At 43.4% G+C, this 21312-nt stretch overlaps 1 protein-coding gene across 3 annotated transcripts in view; it reads right to left on the bottom strand.

Annotated features, from left to right (window-relative positions):
- TOP3A (topoisomerase 3alpha) overlaps positions 1-21312 on the bottom strand; it is a 197281-nt gene that overhangs the window by 132927 nt on the left and 43042 nt on the right. For all 3 annotated transcript variants that reach the window (XM_087372511.1, XM_087372512.1, XM_087372513.1), the window contains exons 9-11: positions 1239-1418; positions 911-1039; positions 559-633 (exon numbers count right to left, since the gene is read on the bottom strand). In XM_087372511.1, coding sequence (XP_087228637.1) covers positions 559-633; positions 911-1039; positions 1239-1418 — 384 coding nt within the window. The remainder of the gene's footprint in view (positions 1-558; positions 634-910; positions 1040-1238; positions 1419-21312) is intronic.

The raw sequence follows: 21312 nt of genomic DNA, 5'->3' as shown, positions 1-21312 counted from the left end.
CACGGAGGATATTTCACACATTTGGGTTTCTCACATACAGGGTGGAGCTGTCCACCCATCTCAGGTAGCTGTAGCCTTATCCGGGATTAGTAACTATTATCATACAGTCGCTGATTCTAGGAGACCTGAGATTCTCAGATGTGAGATTGGTATACGCCAACAGTTAGCATCCCTTCAAAGGGAAGAGCAGAAGAGGCCCACAAATGCTTGGATTCAGGAGCGCCTTGCTGCAGCAAGGGCTCATTTGCAGACATTGTTGGATCAGAGAGCAGAATATGCCTTTCATGCACAGGAATCCTTTTAAATTCAGATGGGTGGCAGGGTCAACAAACACTTTTTCTCTACTCATGGGCCCAGATAAATAGAGGCTACCTAATCTAGAGGAGCCCCTGAATTATATAGGATTTCAAAGCATTGGCCTTTCATCATAGCAACAGCCACAGATGGCCATAATCTATTGACAACAAAGGCGTTATAGTAATAAGTAATTGTCACTCGTGCAACTATACACAGCACATTTCAACTGTAAGAACACCTGGCATAAAAATTCAACCCTACCTGCTGCCCAACTTCAAAGTGTGGGATTGTTGACGTGCCCCATGTTTCAAAGCGATAAACATCTAGATAGTTTTTCTGTTTAAAAAAGAAGATAACATCCATGAGCTGATGTGAATAGGAACTTTGGCACATCCGGAAAAAATTCAAGACAGCATAAACAATAACAGCCCGCCCAGTATCTTATTGACTTCTTGCTCTCCCCTACATTGTGTACATAAATAAAAAGATAACAATCAAGCAGCTTCTTATCACAACAAGAGATTGCAACATTCACATGAGTAGTTAGCATTACTGGATAACAGTCATTAGCTCACATTCAGACCTATGTCTCAACAGTTACAAAAAACCTTACAGCTGTTATCATGAGACCAGATGCTGAAAAATGTTCCCCTGCAATGTCCACAGAGGCAGTTGTCCCATACCCCAATGCTGGTTGGGAAACACAAGCAAGAAAATGGCGCGTAACCAGCTCATACAATCTCTGTTCAAAACATGATGGATGACACAAAACCCTGAAAAGATGAGGCATACAATTTGCAATCGAAGCCTTGTAGCCATATCTACCACATTTCAAGGATTTGCGACCACAGATTTAGAAGATTAAGCAATCAAAATTTTAAAAATGATGAATAAACTCTAACCTTGACAGAATTTGGAAAAGACAGCAGTCTCAAACTCACCGCATGATCATTTGACCAACTAGGTTCACCTCCAGAAAATTTTGTTGGATGAATAGGAGGGTGCGCCTTATCATCATGGCCACCATTACTTGGTTGTCTCCATAAACTTTCATTGGGATCTAGCAAACGCTGAGCATATGAACCCCACAACACATGTGGTGTTTGTTCTTGGACTATACCCTGCCATCCAATTAAAGGATTTTTCGTGATGCTGTGTTAAGAGTAACAATGTCATAGTTTAACACTATAGTGTTTGCCAAATGAATTTGCTACCTGGGTGGATAATGGAAAACGAGAGCCTGTCATAGCATAACACTATGAAGGCTGCTTAATGTATCGAGATAATAAGTAGAAAAGGAGGAACAATAAGAAATTCCAATGGGAAATTAGCAACCGGAAGCCCTATTTGCACTCCCCCCCCCCCAAAAAAAAAAAGATACCCAATGTAGAACAACTTCAGGTCCCGTGTACCCACAAAACATGGCCCCTTAACACCCTCCGCCACAAGTTTCCTCTATTGGCCTATCTTCAGTTACCTTTTACTCTCCCTGGCAACACATGGACACCAGCTACATTTGAATAGAAAGCACATCCTCAACAGACCGTCATATTCCAACATTATGTGCCCAGTACTGGGTTTAGAATTTAAAAGGGCCATTACCCTTTTAAAGTAATGCACTTTGGGTTAACAGATGGTCATTCATGAGCTTGCTGAACAGTGTGCTTAGACCATATCTACACAAGTTTGTAGTTGTCTTTCTTGATTATATACTCTTCTATAATAACACTATGCAAGAGCATTTGGAGCATTTAGAGCATTTGAAGTTAGTCTTTGAATTGCTCACGCAGCACAAGTTGGATGCCAAGAAGGTATAACTGTGACTTGGCCCCTGAAGAAAAAAACAAAAACAAAAGTATCTTAGAGACCCGGACTTGTGTTGTAACTTGTATTGTAACTTGCAGGGGGCCCTTTTCACTAAACGAATTTTCAATATTTTGAGTTGGTGATCGTGTTCAAAATTCATCCTTGAGAGGAAGCCATTATGAAACTCTGTAAAACTCAGCTCATTAACTATGAGCACCCAACAGAACACATTGGCTACTACATCATACTTTTCTTTATTATATTTCAATTAGATATCGAACTCTTGCATTAATTCATCCCATCTGGCCTTCCGAGCTTTTAACTCATGCTGATTGCATAACCATTTGATAGTCTCTCAATCAATGAGATTTTCAGACTTTGCATCGTATAAATAGCACTTCCATGTTTTAAAGCATGGACACTAGCAAAGATTTCTTTCTCATATGTTGAATAGGTTTGCTCAAGTGGGTAGCTACTGGTCGTTCATCTTGGATCAATACACCATCTGCAGTTCAATTGTGTTGTGAGTCTCAAGTACGAAAGGTTTATTTTGATTAACTACTTTTAAATCTTGGCCAATTGCTATCAACTACATAAGACTACTTTTGGCATCCACAGTGTCGAGGCAAGGTACATCCGTCATAGGCATTGCAACCTTAGCATAATCCTTGGCAAATCTTTGGTAAAATTTTTGAGAGAGACCATATTTGCACTTCTTCTACAGTAGTCAGGCTAGGCCCCTCTAGTGTAGCTCTAACTTTCTTTGGATCCATATGTAACCTTTCTTGAAAGATAATATGATCCATGTACTTGACTTCTTTACAAAAGGGACTGAAAAACTGAAATGCGTGTTTCTCCTTTGGTGCCCAAAGTAGGAGACCAAAAAGTATGACCTGCGTGTTGTTTACCTTACTTTGAGCTATCTTCAGCATCCAGTTTATGTTCCTAAATAAAAAGAATGCCGATGAATCTCCTAGGAACACCTGGATGAAGCTATCTTCAGCATCCAGTTTATGTTCCTAAATAAAAAGAATGCCAATGAATCTCCTAGGAACACCTGGATGAAGCTAATTACAGTTAGCTGCTAGCGGCAACAATGAGAAACACCACCAAGGCCCTGTATGTTCTAGCTAAGTATCCTCATTGATGAGTGTAAGTGGGGTGAAACACATTTCCCGAGTTAGTGGCAAAAACAACTCCTCCTGAGTAAAGGATCTCTTGAAGCAGTTGCAGAGGAGGTAAATTCACTGAGGAAAGAACCTCACACCTGTGGAAGAAAACGTCACTCTCCTTTTCTAGCTTTCTATCTATAGAGGGATTACAGTGAATCAATGGAGGAGTGTTTTTGGAACCGATCCCTTTAGTCCTCGGTGCTCTTCAACTGCTTAGTCTATTTAGCACTACCTTTCGGAGTGAAGACAAGCCAGGATCATTTAGACTAGGATTGCAAATATGTTGTGCAAGTTTTCCTCCCTCTCTTTCTTCATTATTCAGGTTCCATGGCCTCGCTCTCCCTTCCTAGGCCTCAATCTTTTATGAGACTCGGGACTTCTATAGGGCTTTCTCAACGATGCGGCCCCAAGGTGTGCAGTTTTGCATACTTCAAGCTGTCCCTCCTTCTCAATACAAACATGTACATGCTTCAATTGACACTTGTTGGGAGATTGTAGCAAGCATCATTGCCTGGCATGTTTGGAGATCTAGATGTACTCAGGTTGTTAAAGGCACTCAGGTCCAACTAGATTATATCTTAGCTAGCATTTGGCCAAATATTGTACACTCTCATGGCTACTTGGTCGAGGATCGTTTGGACTAGGATTGCAAATAGGTTATGCAAGTTTCCCTCCCTCCCTTTCTTCATTATTCAAGTTCTATGGCTTGGCCCTCCGATCCTAGGCCTTAAATCTCTTATGAGCCTCAGCACTCCTCTTAGGCTATCTCGATGCAGCCCCTGGGTATGCAGTTTTACAGACTTCAAGCTATCCCTCCTCCTTAATACAAACCTGTACATGCTTTGATAGACAATTGTTAAGAGATTGTAGTGTGACGCTAAAAATTACTTTTTTTTATTTGGCATTGGTATTATTTTTCTCTATGTTTGATAAGAGTTTGAGTACCAAGTGATAGCCTAGAGGCTCTCACTTATTTCTATTTTCTAAGATATTGTATGGGATTGAGAGTAAGATATTGTATGGGATTGAGAGGATGAGTGGAATGGATCATTGTAAATACCATGTGTATGAATTATAAATAAATTGGTATGAGGTGAGAGTTATTTGTGTATGGGATATTATGGGGTTTTTAAAAAATAGGAAGAGTGAGTCATATAAAGAGGTGGGCTCATGTCCATGTGTTCCAATAATATAAGAGAGATCACATGCCAAGCGTGTGGAAGGCATGTGGAGGAGTGTGGAGTCAAGAGGAATCCTTCTAGAATTCCTATGTGGAATAAGGAGGATGTGGACATATGGAAAAGAGAGGGTCCCTATGGACTCCATGTGGGGAGACTCTTGACATTCTCAATATTTTAAGAGTCTTGAGCATCTTTTGATGGGACACATGGCAAGAGTAACCAAAAAGGACATGGATGGTGACATACGAGCTTATGTGATTGATGAGGAAAGGAATCTATAGACACCAATTGTAAATGGGTGAAGGAGGGTGACAAAATCTCTATAAAAGGAGCTCTCCTCTCCCTTGTTCATCATCTCTTCCACCATTAGGCCTCTTGTTGCTGTAGCTCTAGTCTCCTCAAGCCTCTTCCATGAGCCTTCTCTCCCTCTTGTACATATTCTCTTATGTAGACTCTTGAGTCCATCTCTCTTTAGTTTATTCTCTCTCTATGAGTAGTCTTGAAGCTTCCGCTCCCTCTTGTACGTATGAAATCTCTTCTTCTCCCTTGTGTTTGTAGTATTTTGAGTTGCATTGGAGTGGAGTCTCACTCTATTGGTAATGAAGGTCACTTCAGGTTCTCTCTCTTGAGTGTCTCTTTCCTTTTTTAACATTGTTTTCTCTTCCAAAGTGCTCAAAAGTGTTGTCTATTCGGCCGCTCATTGCGCATACATGGTTTATATATTTCCCATGCCACAAAGGGAGCTCTTCCTTCCCTCCTAGGCAACCTCTATGGGACTTGGATCGTTGATGAAGTCTAAGCATGGAGGTAGTATTCTCCCAAGTCGACACCAGTAGAAGGAGTAGGTGTTTTTCATGACAGTTTGACCCCTTGTCAGTATTTTGCTCATAACTTTTCAAGGAGCATCATCCTATGTCTTCAGTTATTGTATTATATGTCAAACCAAAAATCTATGACTCTATGTGTATGACCGTTTCTTTTTAAAATAATTTTTACTCCCGTCCAGTAAACTGCCCATATCTTTCCAACTACTTCTCTGTTTCTTATGAAACTTATATCAGAGCGAAGCCCATTTCAAGGCGCATCTGGATATGTGTTTGAATATTTTATATCATGTCTCTGCTGAAAGTTATGGGTCTCTGTGTCTTATGACAGTTTGGAGAGTGTTTTGAGCTAAGTGTAAAGATGTCTATGAAGGAGGTGCAATGTTTCCTCGGAACCTACCCATCCAACCCAATCAGCCCCTTCAAAGTCCTCGATATATATATGCTCATGTTATGTTGAGCTGCAAGATCTTCTTTCAACAACGTATCGCTCTTCTCTTTGGTGCACACCGACTTGCTGAGATTATGACCTCCATTGATTCTTTCCTTCTCCCTATGCTTGAGTACAACATCACTTGGGATGTTACCATCTTCATTCTCATATAAGGGAGGATAGTATGGTGTGATCTCTTGGTATGAAAGCTTCTTTTTAATGTCCCTTTCCTAGTGATGAATATCTCTATCACTCAGTTCGAAAGTAGCAAGAAGTGAAGAGATGCGTGAAGTTTATTACCCCCAACTTCATGTCACAATAGCAAGCATCGTTGCCTGACATGTTTGGAGATCTAGATGTACTAAGGTTGTTTATGGCACTCAGGTTCACAACCAGATCATAGCTTAGCTAGCATTTGGGTAGATATTGTACACAGTAGTCTCTCTTTCAACCTGGCCAACACATCACGTATGCATGGAATCGGAGATGTGCTCTTGACAGTCATCTTGTTGAGGGCTATATAATCAACACACATACGATAGGACCCATGCTTCTTTTGAAGCAAGAATACGGGTGAGCAAAAAGGAGAGCAACTAGGTCGGATTAGTCCTTTGAAGAGTAAATCGTGTACCTGAGCCATGATCTCCTGGGTATGGGCTGCACTCCCGATAAGGTGGCCGATTTGGAGGCTCACTCCCTAGGATGAGCTCAATGGTATGATCCTCTTGCCGCTCTAGAGGTAGCTCTCCCGACAATGAATCTGAAAAACAATCTTCAAAAGCATCTAGAAATTGAAATTTTTCTTATCTTAAGGATCCAACAGCTTTTAGTGCATCCTCTTTTTCTTTAACAAATCTAAGGCCTTATTAATTTTCCAACAAAAACATTAGATACAACTGGAATAATCACCTCTTCCTTTAGCAACAATCCAATGCTCCCTGTTTCTATAATTGAAAACAAGTGTCCTCTCGAGCATGATCAGGTGCACTCCTTTCCTATGAGCCAAGGCATTTCCAAAACTACATCGAACTGATCGAATGGTGAAACAAAAAAGTCCTAATCTTGGATATGGATCCTAAACTTGCCAAACAAGAGGCATCACTGGCACTAACTGTCCTTGGAATATCTACCAGGCATTAAGAGATTGCGCTAACTCTTCTGTCTTCATCCCTAGCCGCAAATCTAGATCGTGTGAGATGAAGTTATATGTTGCTCCTAGATCAAAAATATCCAACACATTCTGGTCTCTTAATTTGCCTCATGAGAGAAAAAGTTCTCTGGCCTCTAAATCGGCCATTCTCCCAAAGTCTTTCACCATTTTTAGACGTCTAAGACTCCTTCTGCCAAAGTCTTTCACCATTTTTTGACTTTTTATGTTCATTCGAGCTCTTGGACCTTTTGGGGTAGTGGCAGCCAAATGCCCCACTATCCCGCATCCGAAACATTGGCCTTCCTTTCGAAAGGTCTCAATTTGTTCTAGAGTCAACTTGGACGTTCTAGTGTAGGGCTTTGATTCACCCCTGGGTTCTATGGATGAGACTCTCTTTTTTCAAATCGTGGTGGCAAAGAGGACTTCTTCTCCGTTCCTTTTGATACAATCTTCTTCTTTTCTAATCTCCTTTCTTTACGTTCATGAGAACTCCCAAGTGAAGTGCCAAAAAATTTAACAATTTGGATCCATCTTATGAATTTGAGCTAGGATTATGTAATAACATAGTGATGCAAAGGCAAGTGGTCTTTTTGTAGATGTCCTCAAGCTAACGTGTAGAGATTAGTAAAGCAAATCTTTATCAACGTGCTGAATGCATAAAATCTTGAATCTCTGTATTAGGTATGATATTCACGAACGCCTAGGCTGTACCTCATCTGAAATTTCTTGAAAAGAAGAAACTTGCAAGTCTGCATCCCAAAATCTCTTGTCCTAAGCTTCAATAGACTCATCTTCATCCATGCCATATGCACTTCATTCACAAACCATTTGGAAGAAACTGTTAATAGAATACTTTCTTAAATTCTACCCATGTTTTTGGAGCTGTTCCAACAACCAACTATGGACTCCACCAGGCGCCAGCTATGTTTGTAAGATGTAGACTCACCATCTGAAGCTTGGAGGATTCTTGAAACTTCTCGGTGCCAAAAGCTGCATCAAATTGGCTTATAAACTTCATAGCTTTCTGTGTTTGTCCATAAGCTCCGTCATAAGTGACAAAACGAGCAAACCCCTTCTTTAAACTTTTTCTCCTTGGTCTTTAAGTGTTTGTATCAATGTCTTATGAAAGAGGACGTTGAACTAATGCTGGATGAAGTACTAGGACTAGAAGACTTTATTTTGCGGTTCTTGCTTTGATGAGTAGGCGGTCTTCTTCGCCTTGTACTAGGCTTTGGGCTCATGCCTTGAACCATCACGCTTTCAAGGTGGCAATAGGCTAGGAGAATGCCTTCTCGCGCTTTCGTGGGGATTCCTTTGAAGTAATTGATAAAGGACTAGAACAGTGCCTTCCAAGGCTAGGAGAGCATCTTCGTGTCACATGCACCCCTGCAGTTGGGTACAAAGTGATACACTGGATACATCGACAACTGCGTAATAGTTCCCTAATAGGAGTTTTGTCGTATGCTGTGACCCCTTTGTGAGCCCTTGTCCAGGGACAATCGGCACAAGCTACGTAAGTCAGTCTCTCAGCCTTAGGTCAAGTTAGAAGATCAATCCTTGTTTTTTTTTTTTTTTGGGCAAGAAAAGTACTTCATTAACTATGAAAAAAAATTGTAGAGCAAGCTCAAGTGCGGGAGTACATCATATCAAGCATGAGAAAAAACAGCTCAGAATGAGCAAACAAAAATCCCAGGTGGCGGCTGAAAATGCCACCTCATCCCTGGAGAGTCAAAGAAGAAAGGAGAACCCTTCCAAACTCTGAGAAAAGCAACCCTCCTAGCAATAGCAATCCTGGAGGTTCCCTGTATGTTCGCCCAAATGGCCATCAAAGTGAGTATAGTATCTGCCCAGATATTGGCAATAGTCTGAGAAGGGTGAACCTGGGAGTCCTCCATAGCCTCTGTACATCTGGCTCTCCAAATATGCCATGCTGTAATTATCACACCCCTTCTTCGTTCCTAATACTAATTACGCCTCTCTCTTGGATTACGTTCTAACTGGTCACGGGCGATGGCTTTACAATTATTCCTCCCAGCCAATTCTCAGGGATCGTTAATGCGTACCATTACGTACCTTTTCTTCGTTATTTTCCATCATCCTTATCCCTGAGACCCTCAATTCCCTAGATAGTTCTCCTTGCCAAATGTCAGCATTTTGGCCTCTCCACTTGGTGCACCATTTTACCCCTCTCTTGGGGCACATTAAAACCCACTTGCCCCTTGGCATTATTGCACATTTAGGTGCACCTAGGCCTTAGCACTCAGAACTATCTAGTCAATGCCATTTCGCCCTCACCTAGGACCTTGGCAGTTACTTCTCTTGACCATTTAATTACGCACATTAACTATTACAAAAGTTGGTCATCTAAGAGAAAATGCCCACCGATCTATCCGAGGTCATGCTATCTCGGCTAGAGCATAACATTCCTTCCCTCTTCAAGCATCAGCGTCCTCGATGATGAAATCTGGGAACGCTCTCCGTAACTGGTATACGGATTCCCAGATAGCTTCCGATAGAGGCTGACCATGCCATGCAACCAACACCGTGGGTATCTTCCGATTTCGTATCTGCATTGTTCCTCGGTCCAGGATTCTTGTTGGCTGGCGCCTTGCAATATCCTCTATCTCCTGAAACAAAACCACACCTTCGATTAGTGAGTCACCTGTATGCAAAAATTTCTTTAAGCGCGAAACATGAAAAACCGGGTGCACCTTACACCCTTGTGGTAATTCTAATTTATAGGCTACACTGCCTATTCTCTTTAGAATTAACCATGGCCCACAGTATCGAGGTGATAACTTAGCACACTCTCCTGAAGTCAATGACTTTGAGTGCGAAGGAATTCTGAGAAAAACTTTTTCTTCTTCTTCAAATAGTCTTATAGACCGATTTTCATCCGCATACACCTTGGCTCTATCCATAGCCTGACGGATATTAGCTCTCGCAAGTGCTAGCATCTCCCGCATCTGAACTACAAAGTTCGCGGCACTAGGCACTTTCTGAGGTACTCCAACTATAGTTGGATTGGCTGGTCTATAACCATAGTTCAGCTCAAACGGACTGAACCCGGTAGATGAATGTTTCCTATCATTGTAGGCAAACTCCAACAATGGCAACCACTTGTCCCATGTATGTTGCCTCAATGACACATATGCCCTCAGCATGTCCTCTAAAGTCTGGTTGACTCTCTCCGTCTGACCATCCATCTCAGGATGATCCCCACTACTCATTCCTAACTCAGTCCTCAGTGTCTCAAATACCGCTGTCCAAAAATGACCGGTAAATCTGACACTATGGATCTAGGCAATCCATGCAGACGAAATATATGTCTAATAAACAAATCCGCCACTTGCGGGGCACTAACAGACTCTCTAGTCGGAATGAAGTGAGCCATCTTGGTTAGACGATCAACCACCACAAGGATAGAATTATACCCTCCTTGTGTTGCAGGTAGCCCTACAATAAAGTCCATGGAAATACTCTCCCACTTACTTAGTGGTATCTCCAAGGGCTGTAAAAGTCCGGGTGGCTTCACCCGCTCGGCCTTACTTACCTGACATGAGAAACACCGTGTCACATACTCATGAATATGCTTGGCCAAAAGAAATCTCGCTTCACGAGATCATATGTCTTCTCGACTCCTGGATGTCCCGCACACGGGCTATCATGGCATTGTCGAATGACTCTCTGCCTGAGATCATTCTGACCAGGTACTACAACCTTGCCATTTCTAACTAGCATACCATCCCTTATGGTATATCTTGCATAAGTTTGGCCTTTTCTGGATGCCAGGTCATCCTTTTCATTTTCCCCGGGTTTTAACACATGAGCCTTAGGCCATAAGCTCTGGACAAACTCGTCCACCTTCTGAGTTTCTCTGATCTCGGTCATTAGAGCACTCTCCAATACCGTGAAACTCAGGTTGTGCATAATGCGAGACAACGCATCAGCTACCTTATTGTCTTTTTCTCTTCGGTACCGAATCGTTAGATTAAACTCCTGCATGAGCTCTGCCCACCTAGCTTAGCGGCCCCTCAAGTCAGGCTGTTTACAAAAATGTTTCAGAGTATCATGATCTACATCCACATAAAACTCTGAACCATACAAATAATGCCTCCATGTTTTCAAAGCATGGATAACTGCATACAACTCCAATTCATGAGTTGGCCAATTCCTTTGAGAGGGAGAAAGCTTCTTGCTTTCAAAGGCTACTGGCCTTCCCTCTTGAAGGAGAACTGCTCCTACCGCAATGCCACTTGCATCGGTTTCTAGGAACAACGGTTTCTGGGGATCAACTATTTTTAACACCGGTCCTGAGACCACAGCTTGTTTTATGGTGTTAAAACTTTCTTGTTGATTCTGTCCCCAAATAAAAGGTACTTTATCTGAGGTCAGATCAGTCAATGATGATACTATTCCGGAATATCCTTTGATATGCCTTCTATAAAACTGGACAAATCCCAAGAATGATCGCAACGCGGTCAAACTCTGAGGGATTGGCCAAGTTAGTATCGCAGCCACTTTCTTCGGATCCATTTCTACCCCCTGTGGAGTAATTATGAACCCTAAATACTCAAGCCTAACCATACACAGCATAGTTTTCTTTTTATTCACATATTCACATAAAGACTGGCTTTCCTCAAAGTACTGAACACTATCCTTAAGTGTTCACGATGCTCAGTAACACTTTTACTGAATATCAAGATATCGTCAATAAAATGTACTACGAACTCGCCGATATACGGACATAGTAAATCGTTCATAAGCATGACGAAGGTCGCTGGAGCATTGGTAAGTCCGAAGGGCATTACCAAAAACTCATAATGACCAAACCTGCTTCTAAAAGCGGTTTTATCACATCCTCGGCTCTAATCCGGATCTGATGGTAGCCACACTTAAGATCTATCTTGCTGAAAATCATGGCTCCATGTAATGCATCTAGCAAATCATCAATTCGAGCCATCGGATACCTGTGCTTAACAATGATATTATTCAATGCTCTGTAATCTATACAGAGGCGAAACGTATCATCCTTTTTCCTCTTTAATATCACTGGCGAAGCAAAAGGTGAGAAACTTGGTTGAATCTGCCCCAACTTGAAGTATTCTTCCAGTTGCCTACGCACCTCCGCTTCTTCAGCAAAACTCATTCTATAGGGAGGTCTATTTACAGGTTCTGCCCCCGGGATCAGTTCAATCTTATGTTGAACTTTCCGCTCTGGAGGTAACCCATAAGGTAGTTCATCCCTAAAACACTCAGAGAACTCCTCTGTTATAAGATTAGCCAGCTTGGCCATCTCACCACTTTGCATAACATCAGTGCTAGCCAAAGAATCATCCACCGACTCTACCGATGCTGTGCAAAGGTATAAAAACTCTACTTGAGCCTTTCTGATTTCCATCACGGAAACCAACGGTCGCTGAGGTATATCTTTTTCGCCTCGTAAGACATAAAGCACATCATTCATCTTGAATTGATATACGTGCTTTTTCCAATCAATGGCTGGATTCTTCCTAGAATGCCACGCCATTCCCCGGGCTATATCTGCATGAGCAAGCTTGATCATTTCAAAATCAAGCTTCTCAGCATAGTCCTAAATCCGAAGTTCCAACTGGGTAACCCTTTGGTCCCATACTTCAGTTGTACTTGCATCAGCCATCCTGACTGTATACGCATAGTCAGATGGACTTGTCTTTAGTTTCAGCCTCTTCACGAGCTTGGAGTTAATTACATTGTGAGTTGACGCCGAGTCAAACAACACAACGACATTATGACTGGCCACTTGCCCTTTCATTTTAATTAACTCCGTATCATTAAAGGCCGCATACCCCGTTGCTGCGGGCTTAGATAGGATGTTATCAGGTGCACTCGTCACTAACTTAGCAACAGATACACATAACAAACAAGGTACTAACCTCTGAGAAGGTCCCGCCAGTTGCATCTGCGTATGTTCTACACTGGGACTCTCCTGTATTTCTACGTCGCATTCAGATATTATCATATTAGCTGTGCGACGGTCTTTATTCAGTGGACAATCCTTCCACTGATGTCGCTGAAGGCAGCCGAAGCACAATCCTTCTTTTCTAGCTTTCTCTTTTTGTTCAGGGGTCAACGAGGACTTTGACCAAGCCCGGGCTGCCATTGGAGTTATTTTCCTTTTCACCCCAACGGTGGTACTTGTTTTAAATGGTCCCTCAACCGGCTTCACCTGCTTGGTTTGGCCACTTGGCTGCGAGACACTTGTCTTTGAAACCCATTTCCTCTGAAATCCCCCTTTTCTCGGGTGCTCATACTGAGTCCCTGCCTGCACAAATCCACCAGATCTGCCTCTGGCATCCTCATAGTTCAGGGCTACTGCTATAGATTCATCTAGTGTAGTCACATATTTAGCCCGAACTTCCATTTTGATCTTGTCGTTCAGTCCATAGATATAGTCCTTTAACTGAACCGACATAGGGAGAGGGTCTGTAATCTTCATGACACATTCCCTGAATTTGTCAGTGTACTCTGCCACTGACAAGCTCCTCTGACGAAGATTTCTATAAGCGTCCCAAGCTCGGGATTCTTCATCAGGTGGGAGAAAGTGTTTCTTGAACTCAGCTTTAAACCCTTCCCAAGTGGTTGGAGCAACTTGATCCTTCTGTTGCTTTATCCACCATCTGTCCGCTGCCTCAATAAACAGGTGTGTGGCCTCGCGGATTTTCTTTAGATCGGATTTAATCTCACAAATGGCGAAGGCTTCTTCCCACTTGTGCAACCAAACCTCGATCACATCAGAGCTGCGCTCGGTCATCCGACCAGCGTACTTCTAAGGTCTATAATTAGCGATATTAGGCACTTCGACCCTTGCGCGCTCTAAGGAATGTATACTGGGCTCTGGCTCTGCTGGAGCTTTGCCCTTATCAATCCTAGACGGTCTAGCCGACAAGGCTTGCACCATCTCCCTAATCTCATTTTGACCAGCATTCACTTGAAGCTGTGCTGGTTCATAATCTGCTGTAAAGCATCCTCTAATATCGAAATCCTCCCAATCAAAGTAGGTGCTGCCTGATGTGACATCTGTTGTGTAGACTGTACTCTAGACTCACTAGGATTCACTCTTGAATTCTGTCCTTCTGCTTCCATAGGTTCACAGTGGAAGATGGAGGGGTTTTTTTTCTTTTTTTTTCTTTTTTTTTAAAAAATATAATGGTGGATTTCCCCCTTTTGTTTTCTTTTTTATACAGAAAAGATAAACGACAATCCCTGCTGTATAGAACGAATTAACTGCAACTCAGATTATTTTTTTTCGAAAGAGGAAAAAATGCTTCCTGGATTCTCCACGCGATCCGAGTTCGTGCGCTCCTAACTTTCGCGGTTATGATCTCCTCCAACAAAAGCCAAACATTGTTAAAGGATAAGGAGCTCGTGGAGGAAAGGCCGAGAACGCCAACTGAGGCTTCGCTTGGTCACTAGAATTGCGAGGTCCAGAGGTAAGGATGGAAGGCCATCTGCGTAGAAGACGAGGTCTTCTGCAATTTGAGCGACACATTCCCTATCTCAAGTCCAAAAAAAAACCAGTCGCCAACACTGCGTCACATCTGAACCTCTCCTGGCGCAGATCACTTGCTTCATCGATCGTGAAATCGATTCTTCTTCCAAGCCACCGCGCAACGCCTCACGGTGATCAGCACCTCACCCACACCGGTCGTCTACTATCCGTCGAACTCTACGCCTCACGGTGATCAGCATCTCACCCACACCGGTTGCACGAAGTCTCGAATCTAATTACAGTCACGACTTAGTTCTCCCAGTCGCATGAAATCGCGATCAACTTTGCCCCTTCTCGATTCACGATTCCGGTTCTAATTGCCACCCGTATGATCGACAATTCTATCATTCGTCGATTCTCTTCTACCGTCACACAACATCGCTGTTTCCACCCTTTCCTGATCTCTTCCTGCTGCTCTGATACCAAAATATCACACCCCTTCTTCGTTCCTAATACTAATTACACCTCTCTCTTGGATTACGTTCTAACTGGTCACGGGCGATGGCTTTACAATTATTCCTCCCAGCCAATTCTCAGGGATCGTTAATGCGTACCATTACGTACCTTTTCTTCGTTATTTTCCATCATCCTTATCCCTGAGACCCTCAATTCCCTAGATAGTTCTCCTTGCCAAATGTCAGCATTTTGGCCTCTCCACTTGGTGCACCATTTTACCCCTCTCTTGGGGCACATTAAAACCCACTTGCCCCTTGGCATTATTGCACATTTAGGTGCACCTAGGCCTTAGCACTCAGAACTATCTAGTCAATGCCATTTCGCCCTCACCTAGGACCTTGGCAGTTACTTCTCTTGACCATTTAATTACGCACATTAACTATTACAAAAGTTGGTCATCTAAGAGAAAATGCCCACCGATCTATCCGAGGTCATGCTATCTCGGCTAGAGCATAACAGTAATACTAGCCAAAATCTCCCAAGATGTGTCTACAGAAGCGTCGAAAGCTCTGAATGGAGTAAACGGAACATCCTAGAGGGAACATGACTCCACAAGATGCCGTCGAACAAAGAAAGATGTGTCCGTGTCATGTCCCTCGAAGAAAGTCTGTGGACCAGTGAGTGACAACGAAGTAATTGTTTCCCAAATCAGGAAGAAGAGTGCTCTATGAAAAATGCAAAGTATCCTAGCAACACCCTTCCAAATCGTCCTCGCCTGAGTGCACTCCCAAAGGCAGTGTTGCACTGACTCAACCGCTAAGTGGCATCGAGAACATGTAGGATCAGCCCCGAACCTGGATCTCCACAGGTTGACTACAATCCCTCCATCAATAGTAAGCCAGATGAATAACGTGATTTTCCTATTCCTAAGGGATTTCCAAAGTCTCCTCCAAAAGTTTTTCTGCATCTCTGCAAAAATCTGAAAAGTATTCCAATGAGGAGCTCTAGAAGGCCTCTAACCTCTACAACTGAGCTGGAATCTCCTGGCATTTCTGACCGTGTAACGAAAGAAGGGGATGCTCTTCTCTCGGTGCCCTGCAACTATCCACTCCCATTTTCCTAGATCCCACTGCAAGGATCTAATAGAGGAACCTCCATACAGCCAAAGCCTCCAAGATCCATAGCCAAGAGAATGGGGTCTGGATCAAGATACCACTATGAGTCTATACCCATCTCCAAGTATCCTGTAATCCTAACAGGCTAAAAAGGAGCCTCCAAGAGAATGTCCTCTGAAGATCTGTGGAGTCTGCCTCCTGCATGAACCTGAAAGACAAGGGTATTGTGACATGAAGTTTGGGATAATAAACTTCACGCATCTCTTCACTTCCTACTACTTTTGAACTGAGTGACAAAGATATTTATCATTGAGAAAAGGACATTAAAGAGAAGCTTTTATGCCAAGATACCACATCATACTTTCCTCCCTTAGATGAGAATGAAGATGGTAACATCCCAAGTGATGTTGTACTCAAGCATAGGGAGAAGGAAAGGATCAGCAAAGACCATAATTTCAGCAAGCCGGCAGTCTGCAGCAAAGAGAAGAGCAATACGTTGTTGAAAGAAGATCTGGCGGCTCAACATGACATAAACTGATATATATCGAGGAGTTTGAAGGGGCTGATTGGGTCGGATGGGTAGGTTCTGGGGAAACATTGCACCTCCTGTATAGATACCTTTACAATCAGCTCAAAACACTATGCAAACTGTCATTAGACACAGAGGCCTATAACTTTCAGTAGAGACATGATATCAAAGATTCAAACACATAAAGAGATGCGTCTTGAGATGGGCTTCGCGTTGATATACGTTTCGTAAGAAACAAAGAAGCGACCAGAAAGTTATGAACGGTTTACTAGACAGGGGTAAAAACTGTCATGAAAACAAACTGTCAGACACAGAGACTCATAACTTTTTGCAATAGTATCTGATTCAAGGTCTAATCACGTAGATACATGCACCTTGAAGAGAGCTTCGCGCTGATATAAGTTTCATCAAATCGGACTATCGAGCAAAACAGTAACAGGGTGTCAAACTGTCATAAAAACTGCCCTCCACCCATGCTAATTTCGCCTGAGCAGGATGCTCCCTTAAGACTCCACCTTCATCAACGATTCACTTCTCATAGATTTCGCCTAGAAGAGGATAAGTAACTCCCTTCGTGGCTCGGGAAATGGATGGACCATGTGTGTGCAATGAGCGACCGAATAGAATGAACTTTTAAGGCTTTGACAGAAAGAAAAGGAAAAAGAGACTCAAGAGAGGGAATACGAAGTGATCTTCATTGTCAATAGAGTGAGATTCCACTCCAATGCAACTCAAAATACTAAAAACGCAAGGGAGAAGAAAAGGTTTCATACGTACAAGAGGGAGCGGAAGCTTCAAGACTACTCAGAGAGAGAATAAACTAAAGAGAGATAGACTCGAGTCTACATAAGAGAATATCTACAAAAGGGAGAGAAGGCTCATGAAAGAGGCTTGAGGAGACTAGAGCTACAGCAACATGAGGCCTAATGATGGAAGAGATGTTGAACAAGGGAGAGGAGGGCTCCTTTTATAGAGATTTTGTCACCCTTCTTCACCCATTTACAATTGTTTTCCGTAGATTCCTTTCCCCATCAATCACATAAACCATCAATCACATAAGCCCGTATGTCACCATCCATGTCCTTTTTCACTACTCTTGCCATGTGTCCCATCAAAAGATGCTCAAGACCTTTAAAATATTGAGAAAGTCAAAAGTCTCCCACATTGAGCCCATAGGGACCCTCTCTTTTCCATATGTCCACATCCTCCTTATTCCACATAGAAATTCTAGAAAGATTCCTCTTCACTCCAGACTCCTCCACATGCCTTCTACACGCTTGGCATGTGATCTCTCTTATATTATTGAAACACATAGACATGAGCCCACCTCTTTATATGACTCACTCTTCCTATTTTCTAAAAACCCCATAATATCCCATACACAAATAACTCTCACACCATACCAAGGTATTTATCATTCATACACATGGTATTTACAATGATCCATTCCTTAAAAAATCGAAACAAGTAAGATCCGCTAGGCTATCACTTGATACTCAAACTCTTATCAAACATAGAGAAAAACAATACTAATGCCAAATAAAAAATATCAATTTTTGACATCACAGTATCCTCATGTGCATCCCGCAAGGCTATAACCTACAGAGGGATACCTGTCCTCGTAAAAGCCCCCAACCAGATAGACTCCGAGATAGGCAATGGTCTGTATCCATCCACTCCACTGGTATGGCTGCATCTATCGGCTGCATCCTGGCTGCACTTCCTTTGAGGTGACTAACTGAACGAGTTCTCTGATCCTCTGACAGCATCCTGAAAGCTTTCCAAGCACCCACCGTGGATGCAAGGCCCAACTCCCATCTAGACCAATGCATGTAGTGTGCATGCCCAGTGATCTACCATGCTCATCTAGTATGCAATCATTGCACATGACAGGCTGCCTGTCAATTTCTTCCCGAGAGAAGGATGGAACTCTCCGAAGAGTACTTCTGAAGCTGTCCCAAGCTTTCAGAATGGCAGCCATGAGAGGGGAGGTAGGAGATCTAAGATGGGCTGACATAAAGATCCATCTACGACTGTGCATGTCTGTATACTGCGTAAGAAAAAATCCTTCCATGGCTCCTAACCAGCCATCAAACCTACCACCATCTTACAGAGCAAGGCTCTACACTACAAGTCTACATCAATAATATTGAGACCCCCTTCCTCAAGTGGGTAGAATAAGAGTCTCCCAAGCCACCTTGGCTATCACATATGAAGTGCCGCCTAATCCACTCCACAAAAAATTCTTGATAGGTCTCTTGAGCTGTGTGATACTGCTTGTAGATCAGCACCAACAAGAGCAAACAAACCAGGCTGTAGCCAACAGTACCTGGTTTACAACCACCACTCTAGATGCAAGGTCAAGTCTGGCCAAACTCCAAAATAGGAGTTTCCTCCTGATGCTCTCCAACGCGTGAGCGAGCTGCTATGCTAGAGAAATGCCCACCCCAGCCTGGCATCCAAGATACCTGATGGAGACACCTCTCTGAATCCAAGTAAAGCCAATATCGGCACCCCAATCTGAAGTGTCCTTATCACTAATCCAGAAACCATTGGATTTGCCAATTAATGTGAGCCCCTCCTGCAATGACAAACAAGTCCAAGGCTAAGTCCAAGGCTCTCCTGAAAGAGGTGAGTGTCTATGGAGTGGCATCCAAAAAAATAGCCGTGTCATTTGCCAACTCACTGTCCAACAACTGTTCTTCCTGTCTCAACGGAAGTCTCAGCCCAAAAATATCAGCTTGAGCTCTAATATAGAGGCTCACAGTTTTAGCCACAAATAAGAATAGAAAGGTGGCTAGGGGCTGACCTGTAAAGAGCGGAAACCCCTCTAATCCACAAATCTGAAAATCCAAAGCGAAGAAGGGTTCCCTCTAGAAAACCCCAATCTACCCTCTCATATGCTTTTGCGAAGTCCAGGAGCAGAATTGCTAGTCTATGGCCCTCATCCATAGCCTACTCAGAAGCCTCCCAAAATGAGAATATGTTATCAAAAATGCTTCTGCCATGGACAAAGCCTGCCTGTGTGTCATGTATAAGATCTGACAAGATGGGCTGCAATCGCAGTAAGGTGGTCAGTCTCCACTGAGACACTAAATTTCTGCAACCTCCTTTTGGGATAAGATGAATGAGACCCTCCGAGAGTGAGTCCAGCATCTCACCCCAGTCCCAAACGCCCTGTAGGGCTGAGGTGATGTAATCCCCAACCTGATCCCAAAAAATTAAAAAAAAGAGGGTGTAAGTCTATCTGACCCTGGACAACTACCGTTATGAAGGGCAGTAAGAGCAGTCCTGAACTCTATGTTGGTGAAGCATGCATCAAGTGAGGCTTTCATACCTCGATCCACCAACATAGGAATATGTTGCCAAACAACCTGTCTAGAATCATTTCTGGCCTGTGAATCAAGATCTCCAGTTAGAAGAGAGGCATACTAATGTGAAGCAATCTGCATGACGGCGTTTGGATGTGTCTTAAGTAACCGTCTAAGTCAACAAGCTGCAAAACACTCTCTCTACTATGTCTAGGGCCAAGAGTAGAGAAGAATTGCTAGTTTACTCTACCTCCGATCTACGTCCAGAAAGACTCTCTGGCGTGAAACACATACTCTGCTCTCTGATCTAAAAGTGTCTGCTGATAAGCCCTTGCTGCAGCAAGGCACTCCTGAATCCAAGCATCTGTAGGCCTGTCTGAGAAGGGGGTTCCTAACACTTCCGGAAGTATTACCGGAGGCCTAGGGCCACTCGTGGGAGAAGCAAGTAAGACATGCATGATGCCATAGGTGTCACTGATGGTACGTAGGCGAGTGCTAGTCGATGGTGTCAACTATGTGCAAGCGGTAGATGGTGTCAACTATGTGCAAGTGGTACAAGTGCTGAAGTGATGTGAGCAAGAAGAAGACGAAAGCGGAACAACATCATAAAAGCCAACCCTCGACATGAACGGAAAAGAACTTCAACCACATGACACAGGTCCATTGTACCAAGTGAAGGGAGAGGAGGGAAGGAGAACACAACGGAAAGAGATTTTAGAGTAGCGAGCAGAGATGGGGAGTAGCATAATTCATTAGAAAGCAAGATGATTGATACACCCGGAGGAGATACACACCAGGCGAGCTCTTGACTCTAGCCTCACTCCTTCACTCACGCCTCCCGCACCTGCCAGAATGTCCTTCCCCCTTTTCCCTTTTCCTCTCTTGACCTTTTCCTCCTCTGCTCCACCCCCCACTGCCAATCTCCTTTCCTTCTTCCTATTGGATGTCTTCTTGCATCCTTAGCCATCCTTAGCCATTCCACTGTTTGTGGGCCGCTCTGCCCTTGATGGCTTCCGCAACACTCCAGCCTGTTCAAGGTCGGTGAATCCCGTGCTCCATGTGTTCTCCTGTCTATTCCATGCACTCCTGACACTAGTTGGTTGCGAGGGTTGGTGCACCACCTATATCTCTTAACTGTTGGACTGCTTCCCCTGTGCACCAACGAGTACCGCCTGTGCGCCTGTGCACTCTGCTGGACTGCTTCCCATGTGCACCAACAGGTGTACCCCGTGCACCATTGCGCCAACTGGACTGCTTCCCATGTACACCAACAGGTGTATCCCGTGTACCATTGCGCCAGTACTTCCATCTGATCAACTTTGACCATGGTGGGTCGAGGTTGAGATTTGGCACTCTTCAGTCATGTATTGCTTCCGTCATACCCAAGTCATGTCCAGGTCAAGTCATGTCCAAGTCATGTCAAGTCATGTCCAAGTCATGTCCAAGTCATGTCAAGTCACGTCCATGTTTGTTCCAGAGTGACCAAGATGTGAACATATGTGAACACGATGCGACTAGGTATGACCAAGGTCTAACAACTTGGCATGTTGCTGAGGTGACCATGATG

This window comes from Dipteris shenzhenensis, chromosome 3, assembly GCF_047967505.1.
Source record: "Dipteris shenzhenensis isolate YYH24624 ecotype China chromosome 3, Dip_SZ_1.0, whole genome shotgun sequence".
NCBI classification, from domain to species: Eukaryota; Viridiplantae; Streptophyta; class Polypodiopsida; order Gleicheniales; family Dipteridaceae; genus Dipteris; species Dipteris shenzhenensis.
Note: the sequence above shows the minus strand (reverse complement) of the source record. Positions and strands in the feature narration are given on the sequence as shown.